General features: G+C 42.3%; 1 protein-coding gene across 3 annotated transcripts in view; it reads left to right on the forward strand.

Moving 5' to 3' along the window:
• wscd2 (WSC domain containing 2) overlaps positions 1-25,068 on the forward strand; it is a 41,797-nt gene extending 16,729 nt beyond the window's left edge. For all 3 annotated transcript variants that reach the window (XM_076731360.1, XM_076731359.1, XM_076731358.1), the window contains 8 exons: positions 8,716-9,640; positions 13,353-13,467; positions 16,317-16,501; positions 18,648-18,769; positions 18,852-19,026; positions 19,806-19,970; positions 20,065-20,265; positions 23,201-25,068. In XM_076731360.1, the coding sequence (XP_076587475.1) occupies positions 9,253-9,640; positions 13,353-13,467; positions 16,317-16,501; positions 18,648-18,769; positions 18,852-19,026; positions 19,806-19,970; positions 20,065-20,265; positions 23,201-23,553 (1,704 nt within the window). In that variant the 5' untranslated portion in view covers positions 8,716-9,252 and the 3' untranslated portion in view covers positions 23,554-25,068. The remainder of the gene's footprint in view (positions 1-8,715; positions 9,641-13,352; positions 13,468-16,316; positions 16,502-18,647; positions 18,770-18,851; positions 19,027-19,805; positions 19,971-20,064; positions 20,266-23,200) is intronic.
• Positions 25,069-26,079: the final 1,011 nt, after the last annotated feature.

A 26,079-nucleotide genomic window follows, 5' to 3' on the forward strand; every position in this document is an offset into this window, starting at 1 on the left:
TGCTTTCTTTCAGCGAGTGAGAAGATTAATATTAATCTTGTCCAGTACAGAGCTGGATGTGGTTAGCATAGCTTAGCATAAAGACTGAAGAGGTGGGGGACACAGCGAGCCCGGCTCTCTCCAAAGTTCAGACACTTCTACTAATTAACATATTCATTCGTTCCATCTGTACACAAACAGAAATGTAAAAACATTGATGTGTGGTTTCAAGAAAAATGTGCCACAACTAATTGCTGGCAAACACGTGTGACTGAGGATGTGAACCCTCAGCATGTGTGTATGATTTTTCAGATTTGGACATGATCTGGTCTCACATCGACATCACAGATTGAAGTTATGTTTTTCTGGCCTCTTTCTTCATGGAAATATTGCATGAGCTCACAAATAGAAAATACTGAGTCACATTAATATTAAAAATACGGTTTGATAGTGCGTGGTTTCAAATAAAGCCGAGCCAAACGCCCACTCTTTGCTGTTGAGAGCACTTGTCCAACATGGAAAAAGAAAGCGCCTTGTTCTCAGTTAATAGATAACTACATTTCTTAGATACATGTGGGTAAGATGTGTTTGCCTGCGTCGGGCTTTCACAGTTTAACTTGATGTGTTGTTGAAAATTGCCTCAAGATCCATACAGAGGCATTTCCTATTTCCCCCATCACTCCTCCCCCTCCTCCTCCTCACCAACTAAACATTTGCTGAAACCCACCGCAATCCCCTCTTAAGTCTATTCAAGCAGAGAGGACTGAGATTCACAGCAGAACTGAGCTGGGAGAATTCACTTTTAATTAAAGCAGAGAGATCTTCTGTGCTTAGTGGAGGTGGGAGAAGAAAAGGGAGAAAAAGCTCCTTTCCTCCTTGAAAAAAACTGAGCTGCAGATATTCTGTAAGGCCGTGAAAGAGGAGCTTTGTTAAGGTTGGATAGTGGAAGACATCATTTGATCTCCCATTGACAGCGCCTCCCCGCTGCAGAATAATTACTTCTTTTATGAAGCCATTAGAGGGGGCCGACTCAAGTGATTGTTTCTCAAATGTCCATCTATGTGGCCAACTGGGATCTGGGAGTGGCTGCTACTGAGGGTCGGTCTGAAACTCCCACAACGGGAATCTGGGATATTTCTCTCTGTTTAGAGCTTTGTGACACATCATTAGCGAGAGGACTCTCTTTCCTGTTGGCATCAAAGCTTTTTTCTGCACCTCTCTACCCAAAATAGTAGAAGTTCTCTCTCCTTTCATTTCTTCCGTTCCCTCATGTCTTCGGATTTACAAACAGACTCCACACTGCATGACAAGCGAGTGCACAAGTAGAAGAATCAGTGCTAATTCAGATTTTGTGCAAATGATTTGTTCAGTTTTTGTGTTTTTGCTCATGCCTAATTGAACTCTGCTTCTTTGTGTCCACAATCACAATGGAGCTATTATTGCTTCACTCCCATTTGCTTTTCGACTGTGTCAGTTGCTTATCACCGTACGCTGGTGGAAATGGTCACGATCATCAGTCACTCGATTACAGTGCTGCAGCTTAATGCTACTGTGCACCAGTCAAAGAAAAGGATTACATTATTTTTAGACCCTTTAATTTACCTCTTCTCTTTCAGAGTAAAAGGTCACCACTGAGCTTAATGGACCATTGAGTATCATCAGGATTACAATGAGCTTTTTCCCTGCCATCCAGGGCTTAATTTTAAGCTTCATAGGGTGTGCTTAAAAACTCTTCCAGTGATTGGTCAGTTCAATCTCTCCAATGCCAAATGCACTAGTATTTCTAATTACCCAAAGGCTTTGGGAGGGCGTAACCAGCAGGGTTAAACACAGCAATCATATCACGACAGCAATAGACAGCGAATCTCTGCAGTAAGTGCCTGTTTCAAAATATGCCCCTAAAAAATGAGAACAGGATCTGAAATCTGCCTGTTGACAAATGGTTGGTTTGTTGTGAAATCACTGCACCGTCACCACTGATCAGTTTCTTATTGTCATGCTGCATTTCTATTCGTATGTTAGTGAAGTCAGGTTTAGTTCAGGGGGGACATTTTGGAAGTGAAGTGCAAATTTGTCGCTGATTAACTCAATTATATCTTTGCAGTGTCTGAACTGCAGTTCTTACTTACTGCTGACTCATATATCTGTGATTTATCTGCCACTGCTGCTCTGAGGTTAGAGAGGTGAGCTTGTGACCCCAAAGTCGTTGGTTCAATCCCCTGTGGACTGGCAGGATAAATCTGGGTGTCAAAAGTGAAAAAGCTGCACTTGTCCTTCCCTCATTACCACCACTGAGGTGCTCTTCAGCAAGGCCCTTAACCGCAGGCGCTCCAGTGAAGCTGCTCACTGGCCGGCAGATGAGACTGTGGCTGCACTGGGCAGCTTCCAGGTGTGAACGTGATCAGGGTGTTCCAGCGAAAGAGAGGCTATCTCGGAGTGAAACTTCCTGAATAAATAAAGGTTAAATCAGACAATACTATCAAGCATACTGAAGTTTTGGTTGACATACGGTGATGAAATCGCTGCTCGGTGTGTGTTGACCTTTTCTAAAATTAATATAGAAAGGCCGCTTGTGTACTCCCTTACTACATATGACAAGAGGTGAACTCAGATGTGCAGCGCTCCTGCAGTGTTTGGGCATCTTACGTACATGATGCAAGTTGTCCGATCCATTTTCATTCCCGTCTCGACCGAGAGTCGTGATTGGCTCCTCAACTGCTGAAAGAAAATACGGAGAATAAAGAAACCATCCAAATGCTTTGACTGTGTCATGGAAAAGGTGGTGAAAACCTTTGATGGATTTCGGCTTAAAAACCCCATATTTTGTAAGTTACATGCTCTGTCAAACCATTCGGAGGTGGAAAAATACGTCTGCGTGCTTTGTTTTTACAGTCAGCAGTTGGGCTATTTTTCCTTTATTTTCTGTCCAGACCAGAACTGGCAGGATTTACACTTAGACCAGTAAAATAGAGCTTCACAGTACATCTACCACTTTGTGTGCTAATGTGCATACAAACTACTGTTCAGTTGCGTTATGTGCATTTAAATTACACACAGTTTCAGTGGCTGAGCTTGAGGGATCCCATAAAATAAAACCACACGGGCCATCTAAAACAAATCTAAAATGAAACATAAGACGTTTTCATTAACATCTTGTGTCATTAACCTCTCAGCAGGCCACTAATGAGAGGTTAATGAAAGCAGAGTGAGAGCACTGGATATCTTATTTGCCACCAGTCTGCAGGTTGTCTACAGTTGTTCCAGCACAGATGTGTTTACTTCCATCACATTTGTTCCACATGTTCGAGGCTTCGTGACAGATTGCAGACAAAGCTTTTAGAAACAGTTAATCTAGTGATAAATAAGGTACAGTAAAGGTGTGCAGTGGAACTTTATTTTTGGAAACTTTATCAAAAGGTATGTGAAGAGAGTCTTTTAACTGTCAGCACAGAAGCAGAGGTGGAGGTGTCTTGTTGCTTCCTTGCTGCTGTCTTAGCTTCATATAATCTGTCACTGCACATTTCAGATTCTTGCAGTCATCTCTGCTGATGAGCTTTCTTTTCAGCAGCCACCAGTAATTAAGCATATTGGGCATTCAGCCAATCGCTAATGCAGGCACACACTGAGATCAAAAACAGGTCTAATTAAAATGGCTGAAGCCAAAACGGGCAGCCAAAACTGTAGCGCGTACCGTGGTAACTTTTGCCAAACACTAAGCAAAGAAAACGGATTTGGCGGTGCGATCCTGTTGTTATTGGAAGCAGCCATGTTCACACTCCAGTTTTCAGGGGTCACGCGCTCCTACGAGTTCCCATCTGCGCTGAGCGAGCCGCTTGAAGAGCAGCAAGAGAAGCATCCAACTGGATTATTTGAGCTGTCTGAGTTTTACATATAAATTGCAGTCTTTTTCTAGGCTGTAAATGTCTACAAATATTATAGTTATTAATGTTATCTTATTGTTACACCTGAATCATAATTTACATCAATTTGGCATTGCAACACACTTTTGCACTCATGTAGACGTGTTATGTATTAAGTCGTCATTCAGGCGTGTTCTCAACAACCTTGCTGCGTTCTGGGGGTCTTGAGTTTTCCCCCGACCTGTAATGACAGAACTTTGTGAGTAGGATGCCGTGGAGCAATCTCTGTAAAGTTGAACGCAAGCATGGCCAGTGTTATCACCGGGGGAGGAATGTGATCTTTCGTTTGATTTGATTTGACAAACATGGCTAATGCGCACTGGCAGGCCAAACACACTAGGAGAGCGGAAAGACAGGCCCCAGGGTGAGGGGAGGGTCAGGGCTGCTGCAGCTAACGCCGTTAACCCTTCTGCTGCCGAAGAACTGGGGGCATGTTACAGTACAGTACAGTACTTTTACAGGATGGGGCTTAAAGTCGAACGTGCATGCACGTAATACGGGTTAGAAAACAAGGACAATGAGAGAAGACTCAGATGGCTTCCTTTCCCACCAACGCTGGTGGCCGTGCACCGGATAACCTCTTCTTCCTGCCACTGTTAACGCGGACCATTTCTGTCACAATAATGAGTGTTTCTTCCCTGTAAAAGCCCACCGTTCATGACTATCAGTGTTGCTTCTACTGTGCACCAAAGATAAGCTCGCTGGCCATACAGTTGGTTTCCTGTATTTTTCTAACTTTTACCACAGTGAAAACACAGCAAGAAAAGCCCATTTTAAACTGTGGGAGGATATCACAACTAATTTGATTCAGCTGGTGTGATTTGCAGTGGAGATTTGAGGTCTGGCAGTTAAAAAGCCTCACCCACGTTTGAGCGAAATGAATGCTTTTTGGCAATCGAGAGACGGGGGAATGGAAATTGATTACATCTGCAGAACCGAGTAACAACACTGAAGATTTCATCTGCTTCTATCGTGAAAATATCCAGCTCCTAAATATCCAACCTCTTCGATTGAAATCTGAGGATATATTGTCTTTTTACATCTTGCACAAAGTTTTCTTTTTTGTATTATTTCTTAGCAGTTTCTTTCCTTCAAACCACAAAAAAGTAATACATAGTCACTCTGTTAGCTTTCCGCTGCTGGTATCACGTTACAGCAGGTCTCTCTTGCATCAAGGTGACTCCGTGTTTGTCGAACCCACCAGTTGTCCCTGCTGGCTGACAGTTAAGTGTTGTTCCTGAACTCGAGAGGTGTCACAGTGTTGACCACAGCTCCGTCTTGCTCAACCCTCTCTCTGGTCAATGTGTCCCAGGACAGATATGAAGAATATTTATGGACTGACTTGTGGAGCCATTTGCCTGCAGCACAAGCTGAGCTGGCTGTCAGCCTGCTCGCCAAAGATTAACTTTGACGTTTCCTCCTCTAAATCCGCTGTGATTAAATATTTGCTGGCTCATTTAATATGAATGTGAATTAATGGTCAGTCAGTGAGTTCATGTCCGCTCCACATGAGTAATTGCCATGATTTGGCAAAAAGACCTCTGCAGCACCTCCTATCTGTCATCTGTTGCATTTCGTTTTCCTCTGTTTACAAGTGTCACATCTGAATTTTACCCACTTGTGAATGAAATTCACCTGCTGTGGCTCTTAATTGCAGAAATTTACAGTATATGAAGCTGTTATGTGATGGTGTGACTTTTATCCACATTAGCAGCACGGCTTGAGGGATGGCTCTACCAGTCACATGGTCCACCACTATGATCCAATGTGAACTGTTCCATGGATTGCCTTTAAGTTTTTTTTTACACACATTCATGATGGATAACCCCCCAACTTTTCCTCTTTCCTCCCTCTTTCCATTTTTGTGTCAAGTGAAGATTTTAATTCATGCAAAACTTTGGTTTATTACCTGTAGATCTAATCTCATTCCAATCAGCCTCAGCTGTACTTTGTGTATTGCTAATTAACAAATTTTAGCATAGTTGCACACTTAACTCACTCGGCAAACATGTTAAACATTATACCTTTGAAGCATCAGCATGTTAGCATTGTCATCGTGAGCATGTTGTGCACTGCTGTGCCTTCAAGCACAGTGTCACAGAGCCGCCTGTGTGACAGTGTACACCCCCAGTCATACAATATGAAGGATCCATACAGGTGCAGCCAGACTCCATCCACACTGTTCTTTGTCATTTGAACCTGCAAAATAGCCACTAGGTCAACTTCATTTTTGTAATGATGGGGGGGTTTGAATTATTAACACCAGTAATCAACCTGTGTGTGGCCCTGTTGTGAGACAGCCTGGGTGGGTGTCACATGCACTGTATCCTTATGTCATTTTCTCCATCTGTCCACCTTCATAAATCTGTTTACTGGGTTATCAGAACAGAAGCACCGTGCTGCTTTTTAGCTGTAGCCACCATGACATCACACACACACACACACACACACACACACACACAGCCCTAAAACAATGCTCTCCTGTACATCTTTTCTGTCAGTCCCATCAAGAGGCCACAACACATTTTCAGGATAGTGTTTCCCTCCACAGTGAGCTCGGAGTCAGAGGCGGGTTGAAATACACAGTTGTATTTTTCTATGTAGACCTCGAAACCCTGTAGGGATCTTAACCTAGATATGATTAATTTCTCTAAGGCAAACAAATTATTCAGTTTGAAACACAGACCTGCTTGTTAAAGAGTTATTGCATCTTGTTCATCCTGAAAGATGAATCGTTTCTCCATCGTCATGGAGCAAAATACTGAAAATGGACTGAAAAATCTCTGTGCTTATGGATACCGTAGGAGTCTCTTTTCACTATTTCAATATTTCAGTATTGTTTATGCAGCTGTTGCACCGAGGAAATGAATCTAAGGAATTATTACACTGTGTAACTGCTTTCCCTGTTGAATACAGGCTGTTCATGGGAATCACTGATATTATCTGACTTTTCACACACAAATGTTTAAAGGCATGGTTTGTTTAAATATTTGCTTTCTTGTGGAGATTTCGATGACAAGATTGATTCCAGCCTCTGCCCTAAATATAAAGGTAAAGCCAGCGGCTGATTAGCTTAGCTTACTTTAGCATAAAGACTGCCAAGAATTAGTCAGGTACATAGACTAACACCCAGTAAAACATCTACATTTCTGTTTGTGTTTGGATTAAAAAAACAGGATATAATGTGTTCATTTGTGAGCTGTAGAGGTTTTTTAGCCAGCTGTTTCCTCTGGCCACTGGCTGTAGTTTCATATTAAGTGTGTAGACATGACAATGTTATACATTTTTTTCATCTGACTCGCTGCAAGAAAGTGAACAAATATTTCTCAAAATCTCAAACAAAATCAAGCAGATTTATCTGTGCATGCTCTGAACTGTAGCTTTAGCCTTATTCCAGCAATTAGACAGCAGAACAGATTTATTTCTAGGACAGTATTTTCTCATTATTTTGAAACAGTGAAGCCTGAACAAATGATGTCTTTTATGTCCTGAGTATGAACCCCACTAATATGATTCACTTTGTGTCTTTATTAACTTTGACTCATCAGCTGCAACACCCTTCATTTATACCTCAGAACATTTAGTGCTTATGATTTGAACTTGACTCAGGAAAAGAGATTTGATCTTAAAATGAGCAAAACACTGAATAATTAAAGAGCAGACAAAGACGTCTGTAATGAAACCTGTCCTTGCAGATATTTAGAAGTTCCCGAACAGGACGCTGAGGCAAAGTTTTGAGAAGTGAGACAGGATGAGTATTGTCTTTGTGCTCACACGCTGCAGACTGAAGCTCATGAGCAGAATGTGATCCATTTCTCCTTGCAGGCCCAGACTCTTCCCAGACTACCGGAGGGAAAGTAGAGGGGCGGGAAGCCAAAGGGGGGTCTGCGGTGCCATTGAGGTTTCAGGTGACAAGCATTCTGCGGATTAGTCCCGGGGCAGACAGAGAGCCACAAGGGCGAGTGTCCCCTCGAATGTTCTGGAAAATTCCCTGACCCTGAGGAGTGTTGCATTACACCTTCCAATTGTAGCCTCCCGGGCTCGTCCCAGAACAGAGACTCCTTTGAGAGATGCTGCAGAGGAATTGGGAAGTCAGGATCCCAAAGAAACCGCAGTAATCAGTGTAAAATCTTGAAGAGAATTATGATAAGAAAAAGACAACCCATTACAGCATAAGCTCTGAATTTAATGGATGAGTAGACGCAACTCGCAGTTTTTTCACCTCAGTAAAAAAAAAAATCAAGTGAGGCTGTTTGCTCTTTCCCTGTCACACATTCTTGCAAATTATCACCACCTCCAATCATCCTGAATAATGTTTTTAATTCCCCTCTATTCCCACACACATTCGTTCCAAAAGACATCAGTGAAAATGCCGCAGGGCAGAGCTTTGTTTCTGTTTTTCCCCTTCCGGCTTAACCTAATTTATTAAAGATAATGTGGAGCTCTGAGCTTGTTGCAGTGAAGCTTTTCTGACTGGTGCACAAACTAACAACAGATAACAACAGATAAGTTTCCCAGATAGTTGCTTTTAATCCTAGATTTATGCCTTTGCTAATCTTTGCTCTAAGTTTATGTTCTCATTAATGTGAGTTTTACAGAAAAAAGAACGAGGATGGTTTAACTTATAACAGTCAGTTTCTTCTTGGATGGTGTTAAAGCTCAGCAGGAAGTTTGACATGTACTCCCTTGCAGGTGATGCACTGACTTCGTCCTTTTGTAACCTGCTCATGTTGTTTCTCCTCCTCCATGTGCGATAAAGCTTACTCAGGTGTACACTTGTTTCTCCTTTTTGTGTGTGTGTGTGTCTTTACTGCAGATGGTGAGTCACACCCCCTCTCTCCCGGATCGTCTCAGTGAATAGCCAGCCGCACAAAGACGAAGCTACTAAATAAAACCCTCTTCGTTCTGCACAGTGTGGGAGAAAGTGCCACTGCTGCGCTGGTGTGGCATCTCTACAGGCTGATAATTGGAGTGAAAGCAGTGTTGGGTGATCATCTTTCCCTCTGAGCCGCTCACCTTTCATGCCGTGGCCCCGGAGCCGGCTCTCAGGGCAGAACTGTCAGAGGGAACGCAGAGAGACTCTCGTGTGGACACAGTCTGCAGAGCTGCACAGTGCAAAGGTGTAAACTGAGCAGCATCCTCATGAGACTGAAGAGGCATACATGAGGGAAGAGTCATGCTATTGTTTGGATGACCTTCATTCAGGATTAAGACACTCTAACTGACTTTTTCTTCATTTTTTTTGGGGCCCTGTGGGGCTGTGTGGTGGAAAGATTGAGAGCTGGTCTTGATTCTTCTGCTTTATGAGTTTTCTTTACTGGAAGATTGTGTCTGAGTGGCAGGGGGAGCCAGCATGGCCAAGCCTCTGCTGAAGATACAGCGCTATTTCCGCAGGAAACCTGTCCGATTCTTTTCCCTCATCCTCCTCTACCTGACCGCCGGGAGCCTCGTCTTCCTGCACTCTGGCTTCGTCGGGGACAGCGGCCCCGGAGCCAGGGGGGGCCGGGACTCTGTGGTAGCTTCGGAGATGGGCAGCCGGACTTTGTCAGACGCTCGGGGGCTTGGCATCATGAGTCGAGTGTTTAAGGAGACGCGCAGGTCTGGACGGAGGTATGGCCCTCCGTGGATGAAAAAGGTCAGACAGGAGGGCCGTGGGACGGTGAGCAGGGGGGGAGACTACACCAGCAACTGGAACCGTGCACTTAAAGGACGCAATGCCAAAGACATGGACGATGGAAGAGGTGGGTACACTGATCTCAAAATTCAAAAAGAAAAATTATGGTAAATTATAAAAGATGAGATTTGACCTTATAGTCTGTGGTGACCATCAGCTTCTCCCACATAATAAAGCTGCAGTGTGCATTTGTGCAGATCAGCAAACATATAAATAAAATTTACTGGCACAATAAATTAATTTTAAATGAGGGAATAATAACAATACGTGCCCGCCATTGCAAGAATAATTGCATCGTTGAAATATTAATGATCACTCTGTCTGCAAGACTGGATTCTTGTGTAAAATATTATCAGAACAATTGTTATATCATTGTTTTTGTCAGAATAAAATATTCAACAAATTGTTAGAAATTAAAACTTTTTAGTGCAGGCTGATTTATAATGCACATCTACTGGCAAACACACAGGCAGCACTTATCCCAACACTTCATGTTAATATGAAATTGATTCAAAGTAGTCTCTGATTACAAACTGCATCATGTTAATGACTCAGAATTTCTGGTTGTAATTGGTCATGTAGGAATCTCTCGAGAGTGGAGAGAGATGGTGATTATGATTAAGCCCTCTGTCTTGTCTCAGAGTGAGGGTCTCACCCACAGTGCTGCAGCTGCAGCTTGGCTTTGTGCTGCTCGGCACATGTTCAGCCACGCTCGAGCTGCAACACAGGCACAACATCTCAACATCATAATCGCTGCCTTTACGCTTTTATCTGCTCGGTTTGTAAACTGTGCGACTGCTCAGTCCTGTCGGAGGACGTTTACATGTAAACTCCTCGTTGTTATCTGACGTCCTATCAAATCACACCATGTTTTGATAACACCAGCGCGAGGACAGGAAGTCTGTGTCCAGAGCCGATGTCTCTGACCTTGGATGGCATGAATTTCCTTTGCACTTATTTCTCTTCAAATGAAACACGATCAAATTAGCTGATTAGAGGATATCATTTACTTGCATGGCAACACTTCTCTCTTCCTCCTCTCTGCTTTTCTTAGCCTGTCAAACACTCTCTGCACTCCTGGATGAAGTATAAATTATTAAAAACGCAGCCAACACTGGATATCTCTAACATGTATTCAAGGAAACAGCTGATTGTTAGTCCAAACCTTCCAATGAAACACAATAGAAAATAGAAGCAGTTGTTGTTGTTAAGGAAACGTAGTAATGTGAAAATACTCTGTAACAAGCAAATGTCCTTCGCCCGGCAGAGCGAGTGCTTATCGTAGCGGGTCGGGTTCAGTTCCAGCCTGGACCCTTTGCTGCATGTCCTCTCCTCTCTGTCCCCTGCCTTTCCTGTCTCTCTCCAGCTGTCACTGTCTAAATGAATAAAAAAATATACCAAGAAATGTCCTTCATTCAAAACTGCAAAATAACTCATACAGAAAAGCTCCTTTCAGAGTGAAATACTATATACATCTTTTTTACTGTTGGATTATTATTACTGATGCATTCACATGTTAAGTAGCATTTGATATTGTAGCTAAAGTTAATTTAAACAAGTTGCATACAGTTTGGCAGTCTCATTTAATAAACTGATTGTGTTTTTTGCATTTAAATCTTAATCTGCAAAGTAACTATAGCTGTTGATACATGTAGTCGAGTAAAAGGCACAAAATTTTCTCTGAAATGTGATGAAAAGGAAGTATAAAGTAACATGAAATGAATATATCCAAAGTCCAACATTGAAGTTGTACAGTGCAATTTTATTCTAATGATTTAGACAGTAAGCATTTTGTTATGTAGCTGATAGAAGTGGAGCTAAGCTTAACTACTTGATGTTCATTTGGGCAGTTTAATCTATAATAATGGATCATATTTTAAAAACTGATCACCTTGTCTAGGTAAAATCTAAATCTTAAGTTGTCAATTAAATGTAGTACAATGTAAGTGCAGTGGAGAAGAAATCTAAAGTAGTGAGTAGTGGTTATTATTAAGTAGGTATTATGGGAAATATTCAGTTCAGCAGTTATAAACTTGTCTATATACGGCTGGCAGGGAGACGACTGGAAACCAGCTCGTTCCATATGGATGTTTCTATTTATTCATCTCCATGACACCTTAAAAATGACACTGAATAGACATAAATATCTGCAGGATTTTTACGATGACTCTGTTATGGTTGTGCGGGCTTCTGGTTTCCCTCCAGAGTGCAGTACAGGCAGGTGAAGAATCTAAACTGCCCATAAATATGAAACATAAGTGTGAGTGACTGCTGCTCTGTCTGTGTTAGCGCTGTGACAAAATGTGGAGGCTGCTGATTTTTAACTCCCTCTGCCCCGGGACAGACGCCAGCCTCTGGGAGCCCGAAGAGAAAATAAATAAGTGATTTTATTATGAAATCTCTGAGTCACAGTGCAACGCAGTACCCTGCTGCACAGTACAGTGTACAATATTAAAGGACAATGATTTGCAAGAACAGTCTCAAGCTAGGTTTTTTTTTTTTTTTTTTTTTTTTTTTCCAATTCAAGGTCGGCAAAGCAAACATGTTAACAATATAAATCCAAGCTGATCAAATGAGGGTCTCTCAGTCTGGCTCGGTCCTCTCCTCTCCTCCTCTCCTCCTCTCCTCCCATCCTTTCCCTTCTCTGAAACGCTAACATTGCAAGACTGCAGCGGAAGTGATCGTAGAGTAATTAGTAGCTTCAAAGCATTTGTTTGCTCGCATACATCCAGCACCACTCATTACTCTGCAGTCTAAACCATCTCCAAAACCCTATTATATATTTTTCCTTCCTCTCCTCTCACTGCAGATGCACTCCGTCTCACTGGGATATGAATTTAATGTGGACAAAATATTGCAGCATAAGGTGCAGACTGCAGCACATGTACACAGTTGTACTGTATGCTGCAGTCTGCACAGAAGCATATTGTACTGAAGGCCAAACAGGAGTAGACTGGGGAAAGAATCTAGCTGGAACACTGTTGACATTAGTTAATATGCTCCTCCGGGTACGGGGAGGTTTTGTGTGTCAAAGCAGAGCAGCTGACAGTAATATGGACACACGAGTTTCATCCTTTACCCTGATGTCATACTAGGCAGGAATATACTATTCAGCTAAGAGGTTCCAGCTTCATTTAAATCGTTTCCCTTCATCATAAAGCAGATTATTTTCCAGCTAAACAATAGTTAGGAGGAAGATTACAGTGGAATCCTGCAGCACACCACATGCTGCTGAAATGCAGGCCTTGAGACCATAACAATTAAAGTAATGCAGCGGACTAGGACTCATTTAGCTATTAACAGAGGCTCAGAGGGGTAATGGCACAGCACAGATGGCGAGAGGTTTGTTTGTTAAAGGTACAGTAGAGCCTGTGCAGCTCGGTTAGACAGGGGAGCCGAGTTTTAACGGGAGGGAGGAAGCCGATGAAGGGTTTCTGCCTCTGCAGAGGTTCACTGAAGCCCAACCCCCACTCACTTCTGAAATAATGCAGCGATGACTGCCACTACAGTTACATGCCACTAGAAGGGGATGTGTGTCTTTATAAATAAATAAAGACTCTGCCCCAGTTTGGACTCCTCATGTGCTCTGTTACTACACTGTGCCGGCATAAAGACGATACTGCTTGTCAAACAGCTGTTTCACATATTCTTTTGACAGTGAGCTGAAGTCAATTGTTCTGCCACAAACACTGTATTTATTAATAAACTCTGTGTTTTATGTTAAAAATGTGTCTCTCTGTCTGTGTACATGACTAACTTACATTTTTCCTCTTTTTCAGCAAAGTATATCGGCTGCTACGTTGACGACACGCAGAAAAGAGCACTGAGAGGAGTTTCCTTTTTTGACTACAAAAAAATGACTGTATTCCGTTGCCAAGACAACTGTGCAGAAAGGTACGACAGCAACAAAAAAACATCCATTAGACATCCCTCACTTCTCTCTCCTTTTTATCTCTGCTGGCAGAAATAAAGTAGACGAGCAGGAGAGCTGATATGAATATTAAAAATGCTGACAGTGATTAAACGGTACCTCCTCGTTTGTGGTATTTCATAGAACCAGAGTGATCAAAGATCTGGCGGCCGATTCTTCACCAACGCAGGCTTGTCACAGATATTAACGTCGACATATATCTTGTTGTACAAAATAATGAAAGAGAAACTCAGATTCTGGAGAAAGCAAAGAAGCAATTGCAGTTGAGGAAACAGCTTCAGTTTTTCATCATGTCATATTATCACTCATTAATATTCTCGAGCGAACCTGCCAACACTTGCATTTTTTCTGGGTTCCCCTCATATTTTAAGGCCATGCATTTGTTGTTTCTCCCAGGAAAGTCACAAACGATGCATGGCCCTCAAACTTCATTATCAGTAATCATCATACACAGATCCATAAATTTTGTATGTTTGTCTGACATCATCCAAGTTTCCAAAACGTGTATGAAACATTATCTACACACACAATCTGCTCACTACATACAATTTCAATCCATCTGTCGCCACAACCTGGCAACCCACAACCCGATTCAAGGGACATGTCCTGCTTTCTTTTCCACTTAAAACGGAAATTGGACCATCTACTGTATATATGACATATTATTATGGCAACTGGGCAGAATACATGTGCTGATGAAGATCATGTGATATGATCGAAACCTCCAGAACAGCTATTAAAGACACTTCAAGGTGAGATTCTGTCGATCATTGGTTGTATCATACACTACACTACATAACTATACAGCTAAAATACACTATATGGCTAAAAGTATGTGGACACGCCTGTTTTGTGGGGGCAGTTTTTCTGGGTTTGGGTTTGGTCTCTTTGTATCAACAAAAGTAAATCTCACTGTTACAGCATTCAATGATATTTTAGACATGTGTTTCCAATTCAGTTCGGAGAAGGCCCTTTTTATATTTCAACACAACAATGCCCCTGTGGCCCATGAAGAAATCGCTTTTTGAGTTTGCTGTGGAGGAACTCGACTGGCCTGCCGAGTCCCTGTTTGAACTCCGTCCAACCATGACCAGATCAACCTGTTCAGGAGAAAAAATGAGCTGCTGGACTCCTATTAACCCCCCATTCTCTCCTGCTGTCTGTCCAGTGTGAGCTGTTTTTCTGTGCTGGAAAACTGACTGGCTCCAGCCTCTCTGTGTCATAACTTGACTAAACACATTAACTTTGAAATATGCGACATGAGCGCACAAAACTGAAATCATAAGCTCGACCGACAGGGCCTGTGTAATAAAGGAGGGCACACTTTAAGGCCGACATCATGTCAGCTGAAATTGTGCTGAATATTCCCAAACAAATTGTTGATTAAACTAGAATAAACCAGTTGACACACAGTAATCCTGGAGCCCGGAGCTCTGGGGCCCTGTGGTAGATCCATTTCATAGAAAAATGTGCCGCACACTGACAGAAAAAACATAGCAGAGACTCCTGAGATGCAAAGAGAATCAGTTTACTCCATGTCCACAGAGTGACACATGTGTCAAACTTTCACACATGAAATAAACTGATTCGTTTTGCATCTCAAGAACCACTTTTCTTTTGTGCAATTCTTCTGTGAAATGGGACCGTGGATCCTGGCCACACACACCTGACATTGTACTCTGAAAAGCCAGGAGTCAAGAGCACAAACCCTTTTTTTCTCGCTCTGTGGTAATTGCCGGCTTTGCCTGGTTGAAAGTCCGGCTTTGCATCCAACACCTTTGGGATGAGTTGGAGAACCGTCTGTGAGCCAGGTCTCATCGCCAAACGTCAGTGTTCAAGCTCGGTTATGCTTTTGAGGCTTAATGGGAGCAAATACCTGCAGACCGGGAGTCCCATATGTGTGTAATATTCCGGGGTCCACATACACTTAGTCATATATTTAGTCAAGTAGAACACTTTCATAATTAATTAATTTTACTATTACGTTACTTATATGTGCATAAAAAATGTCAGCTGATACTCTAGAATCCAATTTTTTTGCTTATTGATGTCTGTATCGGTGTAAGTGTCCAGTGCCCATAAAAAACATGTCATGACTGCTCCAGCATTTATCTCTCTTTTCCTCTCCTCCATTTGTCTCCTGTTTCCTCACATCCCGTCTCCCTCTCTCTGCTGCCTCACCCATCTTTCTCTCACCTCTTCCTCCTCCCCGTGGAATCCCGGGAACGGCACTATCGAATGCATTGAATTACACCCATCACTGATTCTCAGAGCGGAGGATAGGAACGGAGAGATATGCTTGTTTTCAGCCTCCTTCCTCCTCTTGCTTCTTGCTTCTCCCAGAGCAGCCAGTTAATAAAAACAGACAAACAAATGAGGGGCAACAGCACATAGCAGCACATGGAGGTTTGGGTTTGATTGACAGCCCAGGGGATTTGTCCTGTGTGAGGGGTGTGTTAGACGTCTAATTGCATCCGAAAGGCCTCCTGGGAGTCAAATCCTCTGAGAAGAAACAGAAAGCAGAGAAGAGACCTTGTGTGATGGATTCAGTTGTCAAGTATATTTATAATTGGTTTTGCCTTAAAGCTTCACAGCAAGTGTAATTTCTCTCATCTTCGTGTTATTCCAGAGTAATGTTTGGATGTGCTCTCAGCATCTTCTGTGCATCATGTGTTTGGTTCTGCTTATCTGGTTTGCTCTGATTGATAATCTCTATTGGCCGGTGAAGGATTAAGACACATAATGGAGCAATCACTCAAGCTGTCTTCCTTTGCTAACGATGCCAATCCTTTTTCTTTTCTCTATCCTCCAGAGGTTACATGTACGCGGGTCTGGAGTTCGGAGCAGAGTGCTACTGTGGCCACAAGATCCAGGCGCCCAACGCCTCAGAGAGCGAATGCAACATGGAGTGTAAAGGAGAGAAGAGCAACCTGTGCGGAGGAGCCAACCGGCTGTCCATCTATAGGCTGGAGCTGAGCCAGGAGTCAGCGCGCCGCTGTGAGTCTGACGCTCTGCACCAACAACAAAACTCCCCTGGGTTCATAGGAAGCCGCTGCACACTGGGGCTATCAAGTAAACACCAGAGAGCGGTGTCACATTTCAAATTTGAATCATTTCTTTCAATAAAAAACTGAATTTTATATAAAAAAAAAAGAATAGCCGGGCATACCGACAGTCTCCGCTGAGGCACAGAGATGCTATTTTGAGGGAAAATATTTGTTTTATTTTGGGTTGATGCCACAGTTGGGAGCGGGCTGCTCTGTTGTGTTTACCTCTTTCCCCCGGAGAGCTGTGCTACCTACGTAGCCCAGCCAGCCGTGGTCTGCATCATAAACACTCGCTGCCTGCTGCTGGAAAGCTGAAGTGAAGTGAGGGAAGAGCTGATTATCAGAAGTGAAAAAGAACTGTGTGCTGAGGTAGTTTACTGAAAAAATTGTTGCAAGATGCGGGTTCCTTTCTTTGGTACTTTCTGCTGTGAGATTTTAAAAAGTCCCGGCCACATGGTGAGGTAACGTTTCACGCCCTGCTTGTTCTTCCCTTTTCTCATCTGCCCACTGCTTATACGAATTTATCTGCTTATACGAAGGGCTTTAGCTCACACATCTGTGGCGAATATCTGAGCAACTCTTGAATCTAAATCTCGCTTTCCCAGTCCAGTTCAATGTTGTTTGTTTATTTTTTTCAAGTTTATTGTTATTATTTTCATTTCTGCTTTTCCCCCCTCCCTTTGCTGTCCATCAGACTGCTGAGTAAGCTCTTCATGTTTGTGTTTTCACCTCTGACCCTGATCTCTATCATGTGAGCCATGCACAGGGCATCAAAGAGGAAATGCAGGAAATGTGTTGAGGTGGCTGTTTTGCGGTTTTTGCCACTTAGAGACCATCACGGTCACACGATTGAGTGTTTTCAGTAAAAGTTAACAGCTATGATCCTGCAGAGATGTTGTTCTGCCTTTGCCTCATTGATATACAATCATTCGTAAGCAAAGCATGAAGATTTCCCTCAGCTGGCTGTTAAAATCGATGATCTATTGTTTGCTCCTCAAGGCTTTGTGTGTGATATATCTTTGAATGCTGCATATGTGTGAGTCAACCGGATTAAAAAAGCATTTGATCTGAAAAGCTGTGGCACATGCGAGGGCAAAGGAGGGAAACGGAAGGACGATGCACTCATACTGCAGTGGAATAAAGAGAACATGGACATGACATTAAAAATGCAACTTCAGTTAGAGAAAAGGGTCAAAAAATTAATAAAACATTAGATACCCACATGTGGCTTTGCAAGCGGTGCTACAAGCCTCACAGCACTGATAGATTAGCTCAGCAGTCTTGGTGAGTGGCTGGTTTTGGTAGCGTAAACATAAAAAAGGAAGAAATGCAGCAGAAGCATTTGCATGTTTTATTCAGTGATGTTTGAGTAAGCAAGCTGTCTTCATCGTGGCATCTATCAGAGTAAAAAGCTTCAAGTGTTTGGTTTCCCTCCTCTGTTATCAGTGCTTCATATGCAGAGAGACAGCAGAGACGGTCTTATATGTGTATCAGCGTGGCTGACATGTTGACAGCCTGACGTAAATGTGAAATGGATGTTCAGATTTTTTCTCTTATTAAATTGGTGCTGCTCACGACCTTCCTGTCACAGGCTGCATATGATAAACAGCTCAACCATTATTTAAGTCCACTTTCTCTTCTCATAACGTTTTCATCGATTAATCATTCCAAAAAGTCTTCAGGCTCAAAAGTAATAACTGTCCAATCATTCTGTAATTAAGGTAGGATGCGTGTGCAGAAGCAGCAAATCAAACATCCAAAACATGAAACATCTGGCAGATAAACTAAAAACACCCTGTGTGATAAGGCAGCAGCTCCTCTCTATTGTGATATTTGGTCAATCCATCAGACCAGAGTGAGGACCTGAGGTTAAAGGTCATCAACACACTGCAGGGATGTAAGTGCTGCTATTGGTCGAGTCTGCTGGCATGTCAGGGCCTCGGTAGACTCGGGGAGAGTCTCTGTGGGATCTCTTCATCAGGGGTCAGTGAACAGAGGCCAATCTGATGGAAGCTGTGCTCAGTAACCATAAAACTGGAGTATATTATGGTTCTTTTTCCTGTTGGGGTGTAACATTTTGGTTCTGTCTGTTTCAGATGGCAGCGCCATTTTCAAAGGGTGTTTCCACAGGCCAGACAATGTCACTCTGGCACTTCCTTTCAGCGCGGTCATCCAAAACATGTCTGTGGACAAGTGTGTGGACATGTGCACGGAGAGGGTGAGGGGGATGTGTGTGTTCATGCATTGTAAGTTTGAGGGCGTGAGCGTGTCTTCGGTGTGTAACGGCTGATGTATTTCAGGAGAAATCGCTGGCCGTCCTGGCTGGAGATCGATGTTACTGCGGCTTCCCGACTCCTCTCTTCTCCCTCCATGAGCCGGAGAACGAGGAGATGTGTCTCCACCGCTGCCACGGGGAAGAGTTTGAGAGCTGCGGGAACGACGAGTACTTTGTGGTGTACCAGACGCAGGTTCAAGGTAAAGCTCAGAGGCTAACACCTGGCAGCACAGTCGCAGCAGTGCACTGTGGGAAGTCATGTGAGGAAACTCGAGGAAACTTGCTGTGCATGCAGGAAATATAAACACGCACTTCACATACCTTTATCACACACTTTGATAATCAAATTTCAGGCGTCTTTGCAAAAAATGCCTTTGTTTTTTAGTCTCGTTCTAAGTTGTTGTGTTTCCTCAATGCACCAAACAGCTGAGCCCAATAAACAGAAAAGGAGGTTTAATACTGTGAAGCAAAAAACAAAAACAAGCCACAGCAGGAAGTGAACTTCATGAAAATAGTCAGGACAACTCAGAAATCTGCACCCATTGTTTCTTTTTTTTTAACTGACGTCAGCAGCACGTTGACGTCAGCGAGTGGGAATTATTAGGCAATTTGTTATGAAGAGGAGTCAAGCTAACCCCCACACAACACAGAAATCGCACCATAACGTGTCTGTATCTCTGTTTTAAAACTTTTTTGACCTTTCTCCAGTGTGTTAAATGTCTTTACCGCAAACTTCCGATGTTTCAACATAATATTTATTTTCCTTTTGCCTGTATTATTGCAAAACTTAATTAATAAGCAGGAAGTGACTAACTTCAGGTCTTTGTGTTGAGTAACTTGTCCAGCATTTTGTAGTCTGACTGTCTATCACCTACGTCATGGCTGTGTTTATCACTGTACATCACTGTAGATTTCTTTTTTTTTTTTTTTTTAACAAAAAAATCAATAGTATAGCCTGTTGGTCTCTGTGTTTTATCAGATAACCGCTGCATGGACCGGCACTTCCTCCCCACTCGAGCCAAGCAGCTGGTGGCGCTCGCCAGTTTCCCTGGAGCCGGCAACACCTGGGCTCGCCACCTGATAGAGCTCGCCACTGGCTTCTACACCGGCAGCTATTACTTTGATGGCTCCCTTTACAACAAAGGTAGGCATCGCCGTTTATCTGGCCTGATTCATAACATATCCATTCACGAGTGCACCTGTGGATTAAATATATTCACTGTGGGATGTCATCACAGGATTTAAAGGAGAGCGGGACCACTGGCGGAGTGGGAGGACGATCTGCATTAAGACACATGAGAGTGGAAGGAAGGAGATCGAAGCCTTTGACTCCAGCATCCTCATGATCCGAAACCCCTACAAAGCCCTCATGGCAGAATTTAACAGAAAATATGGTGGCCATATTGGATTTGCCTCCCAGGCCCACTGGAGAGGGAAAGGTGAGATGCTGTGGCCTCTGTATTGTACAGAATTTGTAAGAATGCATCGTGCATAGTCATGTAAGCAAAAAAAAAACTTTTTAAAACTAAAATACTGAACCAAGCAACTTTTGGTAACTCAAAGCAAGACACTTAAAATAGGAAGTAGACTTTTTTCAGTTTAGTTAAGGGGCAAAATGTAAGAATGTGTGAGCATATGGCCAAAATCTATCATCAGCTGAAGGACAAATGACTCATGACTGAAGGTTTGCTGAGCCTCAGTCCTTCGAAACAAGCCACCATCCTTTAAATGTCACAGATGGACTCGCAACCCATACGAGACAGCATTAAAAAAAAAAACTTCCCCCACCCCGAATAAAATTAAACTGAAAACTAAATTTGTTACCATTGGCCTCACAGAGAGTTTGTGGTATTATTCAATGAACTGGGAAATGGTGCTGAGTAGAATGGTTAGGAAATGGGCCAGTAAGCCCAGAGCTGTGTCAGTGGTTGTGACCTTATAAACCAATGTGGCTGAGCAAAGTTTTGATTGGAAGACATTTCGTACATGATATCAGGCACACTGTTCTTAAAAATGAGAAATGAAACAGCCAACCAACCATAACCACAGTAAGTCCGGTTGGTCAGATCATGAGTCGAGCCGCCAGATAAAACCAGCTGGTTCCTCAGACACTTGTGCCCCATTTAATTAGGAAATGCATGTGTGTGTGGACTGTTTGTATTGAAATATGTCCATTATTTCATTTTATTCTTCCCGGTTGCAATGATTGGAAACTTCAGCTTCATCTGAGGAAATACATTTATTGGCTCTCTGATGGACAATTGGACGAGAAGATTGATACCAGCCACATGTTCATACAATGGAATGTATGATGAATAATACATTCAGCAGCTAGTTAGCTTAGCTTAGCACAAAGACCGGAAACAGCTACACACCTTGTAATTGTCATGTTTATTTCTTAAAGGGATTGAACAAATGAGATACTAAGCTTTCGAGGTGCTGGTAGTGCGCTAAGCTAGCTGGTTCCCCTTGTTTTTGGTCTCTGTGCTGAGCTAAGCTAATTAGCTGTTGGCTCTAATTTCTCATCTGACTCGAATAAGCGTGTTTCACAAAATGTTCCTTTAAAGAAGCTGTGACATTTTTAAGTCTTGTCAGGGATCCTTCATGTTACAGCTTGTTATGTGCATCCAAGGAACTTGCTCTAAGATTACGTTGAAGAAGTCACAAAAAAATCATCTTCTGGTTTATGTAACAATTAGCTGCTTGATTTATAAAGTTGATGTTAATATATTATATTAAGCCACTTTTACAAACTTAATCTCTCCGTTTTTGATAGATTTTATGATAGATTTGGACATTTTGTCTGACGCCCTGCATTGTGCAACCATTTGGTACTGTGTCAGCACAGCTTGGTCAAAGTAGGATTCCTCTTAAGTCTGCTTGATTATTAAGGTAGTTAATAAGGTCATCGTTAATGGAGTAATTAAAGAAATGAATCCTTTTGGTCCAATAACTTTTTGTCTGTAAAACTGCATGCCCTTTGCCAACACATCATTACATTTCATGCATATTCTGCTTTTGTCAGTACACCAAAGTGGGTCTCAGTAACCATGGCAACTGGTTTTGTCTCGTCTGCGTATCGTCTCTCTGACTTTCTGTGAGGTTTAATCGATTTTCCAGAGGCTGGAGAGTTGCCGACCCAGCAGTTGTCTCTCTTTGTGAAAACATCAGCACATTCGGCCTGCCGTCTCCGATGAATGTTTGTTCCTCGTGTTGTTGGGGAAATGATGCAGTGACATCATGAGCAGAGAGGCTTTATGACAGCTGCCACTTCGAATACAGACAGAGGATCCAGTTTGAGAGTCGGCGTGACATTGTGTTCGGGGCGCCACGGGTACCATGTGATGCGCTCACCTCTGCAGAGGGAGACTGTGGGGCTCAGATGATGCTGCAGACGCTGCCTTCCAGTGCGACCCCGTAAAGTCAGCTCAGGGGCAGATGTAACTTACTTTGAAGGGCGTGTCATTTCATAAAGCACAGTGTCGTCTGTTAAAGGCTCCGAGATAAACCTCTGTATTTTGGCCTATGATAACAAAATCATAAGTATCTTAACTTAATTTGATATTCAGCGAATCATTAGCAGGACAGGATGTTCAAGCTGCAGTTGCTTCTTCTTATTTGAAGCTCAGTTTTCTTTTGAAAGCCTAATAAGGAGAACAGACCCAGTGTGGTCAGAGATGCAGTTCCTCAGCGTTTCTGTGCAGCTGGTGGTGTTTTTATATGCAGTGTATAATATTCTGTCCACTGTGGTGCTAAAGTTGCCTTCGAACTTAGCAGGCTTTAAACCTTAACAGCCTCTCCTAACAGGAGAGAGACATGCCAATGCAGCACACCTCCTGCCAGCCGCTGCTTTTATGGGCCAGTGGAATATCAATGAGTAAAAGATGCAAGCAAAGGATTTTCCTGCAGTACCTCCACAGTTTGACTGACAACCAAGAATGTCCACTTTACTGTCCAAACATTTCAGGAATGACTTATGACTTAATGTACCCTGCCATGAATTGCAACAGACCTCTTGAGTTCAGTGACATCAGCGTTTGGCCGTCATGTCTGTCCCTTCCTCTTCATGCAGCCCCCACACTGACTTTATAGCTTGCTATACTGAGATATATATATAGACGGGAAACTTTAGACTTAAGTAAAAGCCAGGTGCTTGAAATCTTCAAAGTCTTCAAAATATGTAATTTTGATGAAGAGAGTTGAGTTTTTAGGGTTTAATCTGCCAGGAGAAGAACTTTAAAGTGTAATGCTGAGTTCAGCTGAGTGGTTGTTGTTGTCTCCTGTGTTTCAATTTGCATAATATAATGGACTTTATTTAGTACATTGGCACCGTCAAGTCCTTATTTATTTCCTGTCCTCTCGTTTGTCCTGCAGAGTGGCCCGAGTTTGTGAGGAACTATGCCCCTTGGTGGGCATCCCACACTTTGGACTGGCTGAATTATGGGAAGAACGTCCATGTGGTCCACTTTGAGGACCTGAAGAGGGACCTGTTCTCCAAGCTGAAGGCGATGGTCCAGTTTCTGGGTTTGAAGGTTTCCGAGGACCGCCTGCTCTGCGTCGAGGGCCAGAAGGATGGAAACTTCAAGCGATCGGGGCTACGAAAGCTTGAATACGACCCCTACACTCCCGAAATGCGAGCGAACATCAACGAACTGATCAGAACAGTAGACGCCGCCTTGAAGAAGGGGCGGATGTCTGGAGTTCCAGAGGAGTATATGCCAAGATGATAAATGTCAACTCTTAATTTCCCTTTTTTCCCTTCTTTAATTGGACTCCTCTGTCAACAGACAGATTTTATAGCATAACGTGACTTATATAGTTTTTTCAATGATTTTTCTGTGAAGTCACACACGGTAGGTTGACGCTGTAGTGAGAAGAAATCAGTTTCTTTAACCACCTGTTTTCATTTTTTCATTTTCTGTTGAACTTCAGCAGCTTCACGCATTAATCAAAGAGGCAGTTTGAACTGTGGAGGCTTGTTTTTCCTCTTTCGTTGAATGAAAAGCACTTCTTATCCTGCTCTATGCACATGTGCTCTGTGGGCATGTGCACATGCCTTAACACTAAGAAGGTACAATAGCTGTGACTATTGATTTGATGCCAGTGAACACACCTTTGACCTAAAAGATACTACACAATACTGCAAAATGTGTTGTACGAGCTTATTTTTTGCAAAAGAGATATAACGATTATGAGAAATAAAAACATTAAAATGTATGAATCTGCTGCTGCTATCACAGATACAAAACAGTACTATTTTATACATGAACTTCACTGAGAACTTTAAAACATTCGGTCCGATGTCAGAGGGAAAAATGCAATATGCAGGCTTTAACTACCTGACGATGATACTGTGTGTTTCCAAGTTTTTGTAAGTTATTCAACTTACTGTATGTAAGAGAAATCCTGTTTTCAATGATGACGAGGTAAAGAACTCTCAGCTCCTCGTATTCAAGGAGATTAATAATCCCTCTTGAAGGCACTGACTCAAGGAGAGAAGAGGATTTATCTCGACAGCATTTATTTATCTCTGGTGTGCAGTGCACATGTTGACTAATTTGGTTGTGAGTATGTTTTCTTAACACTGGACTCGATGCAGAAATCCAAAAAGCACTTCGCCGTGCAACACTTGCCCCAAAGATCACTGAGGAATTAGACATTACATGTGTTGTAGATTGGAGGTTACCTTTAGCAGTAGTGATCGTTCTAGATTTATTTTAGGACAGTTTATCATACTGAATGTGAAAACTGTTTTTTTTTTTTTTAAATTGCTTTGTTGTAAGAAGAGCTACGAAACGGATAAAGCTGTTGATCATTTTACTCTTCATGATTAAAAAAAAAAAAAATCAGACTTAAACAGCACGTCTTATAACGGTACTCAATGAGCTATGCCATATGCTTAAAGATAAACAAATATATAAATAAATGAATACATGAATATAGACAGAAATAAATAAATACATGACAGACTGGTGACTGAGAGCCAGAAAACATGAACTGACTTCCATTTTCAGTATGATATAAATATATTTTTATAGTGTGCGCTCACACATCAACAATATTTGTATTGCAACGAGCAAATGGGAAAAGCTGTTTCTATTTTTAACACATGCTTTAAACTTTATTGGCTGTTGCTTTCATTGACAAGCCGGCACTTTCTGAACATAGGTGTCACATTTGAATGTATTTTCTATGGAATGAATGTAATGTGAAATGGCCCAATAAATGAGTACATTAATTGATGGGATGTGGTCGACTGTTTTTTATGAACTGTGTCTGAAGAAAAGTTTGATTTAAGAAGGTGACTGTGTCTTTGTGGACATCAAAGAAAATGTGCTGTAGATTTCACTACAGTCTCTCCAGGCTCCTCCATTATTAAGCCATAATAGCTAAGTTTGCTTCTTATCCTCAATATGGCCAAACAGTTGTAAATATACTCAGTTACAAGTAAAGTTATCACCACATGCAGTGGTTTAATGGTCCAGTGTGCGAGACCGGGATTTCCTGTAAACCTTTAAACCCTGTGAAGGATTTCCTGTTCCAGACATCAGCAGCCAGGAGATCAAGAGCGTAATTTCCACCTGGGGTGGGGTGGACATGTCCCCCTCATTTTTAATATTTCACGTTAGTTCTCTTAATACAATCTTCTCGTACTGTCCAGCCAACACTGTCCAGATAAGAGATCTGAGCTGATCAAAGTGGTGATACTTTTATCTGAGTCACCTTATTCTTTATTACTGTGCCCTCAGATCAGCAGCAGCGGGTGGTGTTGTGGGTCCTTTTTGCAGACCTGCAGACACAACACAGGGATGACAAAGGATACCTCTCACTTTGTTTTTCTGGTTAGAGGAGTTATTGAATCTGTATTTTTGATAACAGTTAATATTCTGTCAGAAATCAGGAAGTATGTGTGCTGTGTCTGTAAATGAAATGATTTCATGGAGGGTTAATGCAGATGTTTGAATAGCACTTCCTTTATTGTGGGAAGCACAATAAACATGATGAATTTAATCATTGTTGTTGGCTTGATTTATTATTAGCACTAAACACAAAGTGCAGCTGAGGCTGATGGAAATGTCATTTGCTTTGCAGGCATTTGGCTGTAAAGCAAAGTACTGGACAAATTATAACTTGGACCTGATGGTGTGAAATGAAAAGTCAGGATCACCAAAGTTACCACAGTTCATCCTGATGCACAAACAGGACTGGATTCTTTGAGGGCAGTGAAACAAGCCGTAAACATAACATCTTAA

Source organism: Chaetodon auriga, chromosome 5, assembly GCF_051107435.1.
Source record: "Chaetodon auriga isolate fChaAug3 chromosome 5, fChaAug3.hap1, whole genome shotgun sequence".
Lineage (NCBI taxonomy): Eukaryota > Metazoa > Chordata > Actinopteri > Chaetodontiformes > Chaetodontidae > Chaetodon > Chaetodon auriga.